Consider the following 8,176-nt stretch of genomic DNA (forward strand, 5'->3'; position numbering starts at 1 on the left):
GGCGGCGGCGGCGGGCGGCGGCCCCAGGCCGGCCGTGAGGCGCAGCACCCAGAGCGGCCGGCCCTCCACCGAGCTGCCGATGCTGAAGAGCCGCGCCAGGCCGGGCGGCCCCGCGGCCGCGGCCGCCTCCAGCGCCTCGCCCAGCGCCGCTTCGTGGTAGTAGAGGTCAAACTGGCCCTCGGCCGCCCCGGAGCCCGCGGCGGCCGTCGTGGTGGCCTCGGCCTTCTTGATGTGCGCCGCCTGGGCCGCGCTCCTCAGCAGCAGCGGCAGCAGCAGCGGCAGCAGCGGCGGCCGCCAGCGCCCCCGCCGCCGGGGCGGCCGCTCCTCCCGGCCGCTCGCCATCTTCCAGCAGAGCCGCCACCTCCGCTCCGCTCCAGCGGCTCCGAGCTCCGGGCGGCCGCGGCCCGCCGGATCCCCTCCGCGCCTAGCAACCCCATCCCGCCTCCCCCCTCGGCCAATCGAGGCCCGGAATGCCGGGGCGTCACGCGGGAGGGTGGGGTCTTCCTTAAAGCGGACGGTTTCCCGCAGGGCGCGCCCTCCGGGCCGCGGGTCCCGGGGACTTCGGTCGCGCTCCCTTCCCGAGCGCCTCCCGTCCTCCCCGCCTCCCCATTTCCTCTTCCACGCCTGCTCTCGGGCTTCTCCTGTCTGCGTCCGGTCCCTTCCTCGTGGCTTCTCCTCGGAAATCCCACGCCTTCCTGTCTGAGAGCCTCCACGAGCCCCCTTCTTTGTTGCAGCATTTCTCGGCTAACGCTTTAAAGCGTCAGAGCCGATAATCGAAAGAATCAAAAGGTTCCAAAGGTTCGAGGACTCCTGAGAAAAATCAGTAAGTTAGCATTTACGTCGAGGAATCAGAGTTCGTCCTAGTCCCACCTTTGCACCATTTTTTTCCCTCGTGATGAGTCAGCCCTGCCTGGGCTTGAGCCCACCTGCCTGGTGGTGCACCTGATGAAGCAATCCATTCTAATGCTGATTTGCCACGTGGCTAGATGTCGCCTTTCTGAAGTGGAAACTGCTGTAGTAGGCAGCCTCGGTTAATGTGGTCTGTTTGGCCCAAGACTGTTGACTGCAAGGAGACTGCTGTGTGTGCTGGTCTGGGCTCTCGTTGGGGAGAAATCATTTCATAGTAATCGTGCCTTCCTCTCGCACTTTTGAGTAGGAGCATCTAGATCACCTCTGTACACCCCTAGCTATAGTTTTGGAATGTTGTTTTTAAGAGAAGAGATTTGGTCTTTCTAGAAATACCTGCTTGGCAAGTGTAATTCCCCAATCCGGTGTTTGTGTAAGTCCAGAAAACCTAACCTTCCAAGCAGGCTTTAATCGCTTTAACCTGAAATTTGAAGTTTGGCAATCCCTTTATCAAGTGTGAAATTCTAACCCAATTCTTACATAATTGAGATAACCATTATTATTATTACTCCTTCTTTCAGTCCTGGGTATTTCAAGCTCTCTTTTCTGAACTAGAACTGAATCTTCAGAGGACAATGGAATTTAGTGATTAGCAGGTATTTGAGTAACTGGTGTATGTCAAAGCTGGAGGCTGGAGCTGGGACACAGTGCTTTTTTTTTTTTTTTCTTAGTTGGAAATAAAGCAGTACATCTGTGGAGGCGTTCCCTGTGAAACGAGAGAGAAACCTCGTTCAGTATGAGTAGGAGGAAAACAAAAAGACAAGGAAGAAGCCAAAGGGGAAGGAAAGAATTCTGGGTAGAAGGAGGAGCAAGCATAGATGGTTGCAAAGTTTGAGAGCAGAAACTACAGAGTTCTAGAATTTTTTGTAGGTCCAAGTTACTGGTGAAGGGGCTCACAGATGTGGAGGTGACAGGCACAAAGGGCCAAAACAGAAGGACCCTGTAAAGCAGGACCTGGGGGCTGCACTTGGGCCAGAGATCACAGAGAGCCAAGGATGGGTGTGAAGCTAACTGAGAAAAATCCCGCTCTGACAGTGACTTGGAGAATGGCCTAGGCAATCTTAAACAAGAGGCTGGGGAGGCCTACAAGAAGTACGTACTCCAGAAAGGCATGATGGGGCTTTGACAAGCGTGACGCTGGTGGACGTGGAAAGAAGGAAATGGAGGCAAATGACTTCAGGAGGGAAATGGGACATTTCCTGCCGACCGAGAGAGAAGGTAGTGGGTAGGCTGGCTCAAACCAAACTAGCACTTTGCCATGGTAACAAGCAGAGCTGTGTGACACTATTCCCACAGAGACGGAACCAATGACAGACCGAAGCAAAGATACCACTAAAATCCAACATGGTGAACCAATGAATTCTGTTGTGGTTATGGACAGAAGCAGGAAGGACGCAAAGACAGCAGCTGCACCCCAGAAGCCCACCCCAGTGCGGGTGATGGTTTCTAAGCTGGAAGACTGGAGGGCACCGTATAACTTGCAGGCAGCACAGCAGATTGATGCTGCCTCTGCCCGCCAGTTCAGTTGGCCTGGGCATCCTCTAGGAAGCTCAGCAGGTCTCTGCCTCCTCCAGAGTCTCCTCCAAGCAGCTCAGCAGTCAGAGAATGCCTCTCGGCAGTCTTTACTCTTATATGAGTAGGGAGGTAGTAGGGAGTCTTTACTGCTTATAAGAGTCCCTGAATCTGGTCAGTTTCAGGGACTTTCTGAACCCACCGAGCTGTTTGCTTCTGGAGCTAATCAGCTTCCTGGTGGGAGGAAAAGTGTCTCCTCCCCTTTCAACATTCTGCATCTTAATGAGCTTCACTCCACAGGGAAGGTTTTGATCTTGGAGGGAACTGTTAGAGAACACACTGTCACTCTGGCTCTGTGAACGCTTCTCCATGTCCCACCTCTTAGGCCCGGCTGCATCGTGCAAAACAGCTGTTCCTCATCTGAAATAAAGCCCCAGCTCCACACGGAGACCCTCTGCCCTTCTGAGGGCTTCATCACTGTGCATTTCTTAGAGTCACCCAAATCAAAGGAGCCCAGGGGCATATTCACCTCTAATCAAGTATTCCCTTATTGTTTTCACTCTGCTTTGAATGCCCCCTGGCAGGGCAGCTTCACCGAGGTAGGTGAAGCACAGATAAACAAGTGTTCGTGAAATAATGGCATGTAACTTGAGTCACTGTGCTCCCTGGCATCCTTCGGCCTCCCACAGTGCACTGCTGGGCTCTGAAAGGGCTGGAGGCTTCTTTCTTCCAAGCACAACTTTGGCCTGTCATGAAACCCAAAGCTACCACCGGGTCAGTGCTCAATGAAGGGGAACGGCAGGGCAGGGGGCTGGCACTGCCGTTCCCCGCAGCTGACTACCACCCTCTGATTCAGAAGTCTGGGAGCTTGTGACAGGTGGCCCTGTCCTACTCTGCCTCCCACAGAAGTGCTGGCTTACAAATAAGCAAACTTGGGGAAGGCTTTAAAAAGAATGGTTTCTTGTTTACAGTAGCTAAGTGGTAGTGATCTGGATTTTTAAAAACAGGGCAGAAGCTAGTGGAGAGCCAGCCTTATTCAATAACCACCTTTTTCAAACAATTTGTAGGTAATTAAAACAGCATGATTATGCACTTGTAAATGCCTCATTGTCTGGCATAATACCTACACATTTATAAACTTATTATGACAGTCACTTATGGAGCACACAAGCTATTACAAGCTTTGTGAGTTCAAGAGGATTGGAAGATGAATGGGGAAGATCTGTTCTCTCTCAAAGGCAGACTCTCCTGAGGGACCAGAGAACACTGTCTTAACAAATCACAAGGACGTGTCATCAGAGCAAGGCTAAAACACACGCTTCTGCAACAGCACTGGTGGACTCACAATCCAAAGCACTAGGGGCTACTATTTCCATTTCAGAGATGAAAACATCGGGGCCCAAGGTCACTCGGGACAAGCTCTAGAAACCTGGCTGCAGACATCTGGGTGTTCGGCCTCTGTTACAAACGTTTTTATGTCGTGAACTTAAAAACAAACACCTGCATTTGGAATACAAAACAAAAGCATTTATGATGGGTCAGAGAAAACCTCCATCATGGTATTAGCTCATTGACTTTGATTGTCAATACTGAGTTCCTGTCCGTCAGTCATTTTCTAGAGACTTCGCCTTGAGCAGTGGTTCTCAGCCTATGGGCCACAATCCCTGTGGGGGTTGAATGACCCTTTCACAGGAGCCACCTAACGCTGTCAAAAAAAAAAAAAAAAAAAAAAAAAAACCCACAGATACTGACATCACAATTCATAACAGTAGCAAAATTACAGTCAGGAAATGGCAACAAAAGTAATTTTGTGGTTGGGGGGTCACCACACATGAGGGACATGAAGTGGTAGCACTAGGAAGGTTGGGAACCTCTGACTCTGAGCAAGTTATTGATTTACATGTAGACTATGTAACAAACCGTCATTGGGTCTGTGTGCGTGAGTGCTCAAGGGGCAGAAACCACAGCTTTGAGCAGGCCAGGCAAATGCTGTGTCATCAGACTACACCCCCAACCTTAGTTTTGTCCTTAACAGTAATCAAGAATTCTCAAACAGGAAAAAAAATAATAATAAGAGAGAAGCACTTGAGGGAGAGGGGCCAGCAAAGCACGCAGGGAAGGGTGGCTAGAACAGAAAATAGGCTGGGAGCAGCAGTAACAGGCAAAGCCATCAAGGGAGGATGGCCGGACAATGAATGTCCTAGCATGCCATGACAAGAGGGGCGGGTGTTAGTCCACATCAGATTCCTCCTCACAGAGCCGTAGGTGGAAGAGAGAACACCTGTGCTTTAGCAAGAACGCGCCAAGGTGTGGAGCAGCCTACCGAGAAGCTTCATTTGGACAAAGGTTGCTCATGCTTAATTCAGAAAGACAAAAGGACTTGGGGCTGGAGAGATGGCTGCTCTTCCAGAGGACCCAGTTTCAATTCCCAGCACGGACACAATGGCTCTCAACTGTCTGTGACTCCAGTTCCAGGGGATCAGACTCCCTCTTCTGGCCTCCAGTGGCTTCGCATGCCTATGCTACACATAAATTCATGCAGACAAAACACGTATGCACATAAAATTATTTTTAAAAAGAGTGGGCTGCAGAGATGGATTAGAAGTAAAGAGCACTTGCTGTTTTTGTAGAAGACCTAAGTTTGTCCCCAGCACCTACATGGTGGTTCACAATCAGTTCCAGGGGATTCAATATCCTTGTCTGACCTCTACAGGCAGCAGGCACGCATGTGGTTCTTACACATACATGCGGGCAAAACACGCAGACACATAAAATGAGTAACTCTTAAGGAAAGCATTTGAGGGGTATGTAGGTTTTTGGGTTTACAACATTTAACAATGGCCTGGATAAGAACAAAAGGAAGGAAAAAGCAGTGACAGACCAGGGAGGGGGCTTTGCCATCAGCAGAAAGACTTCAGAAGAAAAGCTAAGTACGAGGAGCTTGGGCCATGGGAAAAGGAATTAGGCTGAGCTTGAGAGCCTTCAGACCTGAGGGGCCTGTGTGAAATCCAGAGTGGGCATGCCTATGTATTTGTTTGCTTTTTTTCTTTTGAGACAGTCTCCTGTAGCCTGGGCTGGCCTCCAACTCACTATGTGGTTGAGGATGGCCTTTCTTGCCTCGAACTTCTGAGTTCCAGACTAATTTTGTGTGTGTGTGTGTGTGTGTGTGTGTGTGTGCGCGTGCGCGCGCGCGCATGCAAGTGTGTGTGTGTTATGAGACAGGGTCTCAGAGGGGGTGGGCATGTCTGGAAGGCGGTGGGAACACTTTCTGAGGCAGTATCCCCAAAAACTGTCTTCAGGTGGGCTGAGCAGGCTAGATGATGTCTCAGCTCCTACAGCAAAGGTACTGAAGAGAAGCATCTCGGCCTATCTGAACGCAAGCTGCCCTCTTCACAGATCAAAGTTGCAGCTCTAAGGACTCTCAATTTAAATGTGACCCCACTCCATTCATTTACTCAATAAATCTTTATTATGCATATATCATATGGACCAGACATAATTGACAGCAATAAACAAACTAGAAGAAGGTACTTGGACTGGGATCGTAGTTGATTGGCAGAGTGCTTACCTAGCATGCATACATGAGGCCTTGAATTACCATCACCACAAAAGATCCTTTCTTTGGGGGAATTTATATAACATAAGAGGCATAGATATGAACAGATGGAAAGCGAATACCCAAAATAAATTTTTAGGCAGTGTATTAGTTCTTCTCCCTGCTGTGACATATTTGACAGAAGCAGCTGAAGAAAAAAGTGAATTATTTGGGCTGATGATGTAAGGGGGATGTGGTCTGTCACAGTGGACAGCATGGTGACAAGTGGGTGAGTGGAGCCCTGTTGCGTCGCAGCCACACATAGATGGATGGCAGTGCTCCTCTCTTTTATTCTGCACAGGGTCCCTGCCAGTGGGTGGCTTGGAACAGGTCATGGTAGAAATGGAACTGTTGTATCCTAAATATATCCTGAAGATTGATATAATTCATTGATGGCAGTCAGGCGCAGTGGTGCACACCTGTAATCCCAGCACTCAGGCAGACAGAGGCAGGCAGATCTCTGAGTTTGAGGCCAGCCTGGTCTACAAAGTGAGTCCAGGATGGCCAAAGCTACAGAGAGAAACCCTATCTCAAAAAAAAAAAAAAAAATCACACTACCCATTGATGGGTAGTGTGACAGAACTAGAAGAAGAATTAATCCTAACTCCAGAATTTAAGTTAATCAACTAACAATAAAGAGAGGAGTACTATTTGCTGGAGGAGGAAGGCCTGAGGAAGGGCAGGTTTCTGAGGAAATAGTGGAAGCTGTGGGGGGGGGGGGAATGTCTATTAGACATCGAAAGAGTGAAAAAGGATATATAAATATGAGGTCCTAGAAGAGACCCTAACTGAAGATGTCAGTCTGAATCCAGGGTTAGGGAGACATTTACACTTTAAGGCAGGATCCCCACAAGGGTGAGAAAGAAGGAAGAGAGCCGGAAGCAGCGACGTTCACACTGTATTCTGTCTCTTGTGACCCTTTGATGCATATAGGTGGAAAACCAAAGAATGGATGAAGAAAAGCCTCTGAGTGGTCAGAAAGTGGGGGAAGAGTCAAGAGAGCAGGAAGCCACGTGAGGGATGTATTTCACTGTCAGGTGTGGTCCAGGGTGCCTGTAATCCCAGCACCCGAGAAGTAAGGCTGGAGGATGGAGAGCCTGCAGCCAGCCTCAGAAAAGGAAAGGCAGGAAGAAGAGGTGGGAGGGAGAAGGACAGGGGAGAACAGGAGGGGTTGGACTCAACATTAACTCAGAGGGAAACCGTTGAGTTCAGCAGTGCAGAGACTGCTTTTGTTATGTTTTGTGAAACAGGGTCCCATGTGGCCCAGGCTGGCCTTATACTCGATAAACAGCTGAGAATAACACCCAACTCCTCATCTTCCCGTCTGAAAGCAAATTTGGGGTAAGAAAGACAAATGTCACGTCAGTCACAATGTGTAATAACATTCCCTTATAGTTGTGTGTGCTTTTGTGTACATTACCCCAAGCAACGCTCCCAGCAGCCCTGCTGGCAGGGCGCCCTCAGAGGGTTCCAGTCTTAAGTTGCCACTAGCTAGCTCAGATAAGAATACAGCAAGACACACAGTTGAGCTTCAGGCGTCGGCCTCATCCGTGGAACCTCTCCAGAGCTCCACCACCACCACACTCCACTTCACACAGAGTGTGTGCACATTATACACATACACGATTCACAGTGAGAAGAAAGCGAGGGGCAGTCACAGGCAAGCCTGGAACAGAGGCGAAGGCGGTGAGAGCCATGGAAAGAAGGCGTGAGCAATTGTAAGGTTCCCTGATCACTAACAATGAAATGAAACACAACATGCCGGTGAGCCTGTGTGTGGCTAGTGCCCGTGAAGGAAGAACTCTGAAGACTTAACTCAGGGCTGCAGAGACCCATCAGCTTAAAGAACTAGAGGAACTGACCAAAAAGATGACGAGACCGTGCAGCTCAGCCAGAATTTTCATACACTTGCTGTGGTATTTCACAAGCAGGAAAATAAAGCTATGTTAGTCCTGAAAAAAGTGTTAATAAAGGCAAGACTCACACTGGACTTTGGCCCGTCAGTTCTTGCATCATTGTTGCTACCTCCCTCCTCGTTCCTCCCGCACCTCCTGGGAAGATTTCTCTGATCTGACTGACGGAAGCAGCTCCTGCCTTCAGCCCACCCACCCTTCGCCAGGTCGCAGTTCACCCCCTGTCTCTGGATGGGGCAAGGCTTTCTAT

At 49.8% G+C, this 8,176-nt stretch overlaps 1 protein-coding gene across 1 annotated transcript in view; it reads right to left on the reverse strand.

Annotated features, from left to right (window-relative positions):
* The window catches only part of Cpd (carboxypeptidase D), a 73,602-nt gene extending 73,130 nt beyond the window's left edge, over positions 1-472 (reverse strand). The window contains exon 1 of the mRNA XM_055619704.1: positions 2-472. Within this exon, the coding sequence (XP_055475679.1) occupies positions 2-342 (341 nt within the window). The 5' untranslated portion in view covers positions 343-472. The remainder of the gene's footprint in view (position 1) is intronic.
* Positions 473-8,176: the final 7,704 nt, after the last annotated feature.

This window comes from Psammomys obesus, unplaced genomic scaffold, assembly GCF_907164565.1.
Source record: "Psammomys obesus unplaced genomic scaffold, mPsaObe1.curated_primary_1811, whole genome shotgun sequence".
In the NCBI taxonomy this organism is placed as follows: Eukaryota; Metazoa; Chordata; class Mammalia; order Rodentia; family Muridae; genus Psammomys; species Psammomys obesus.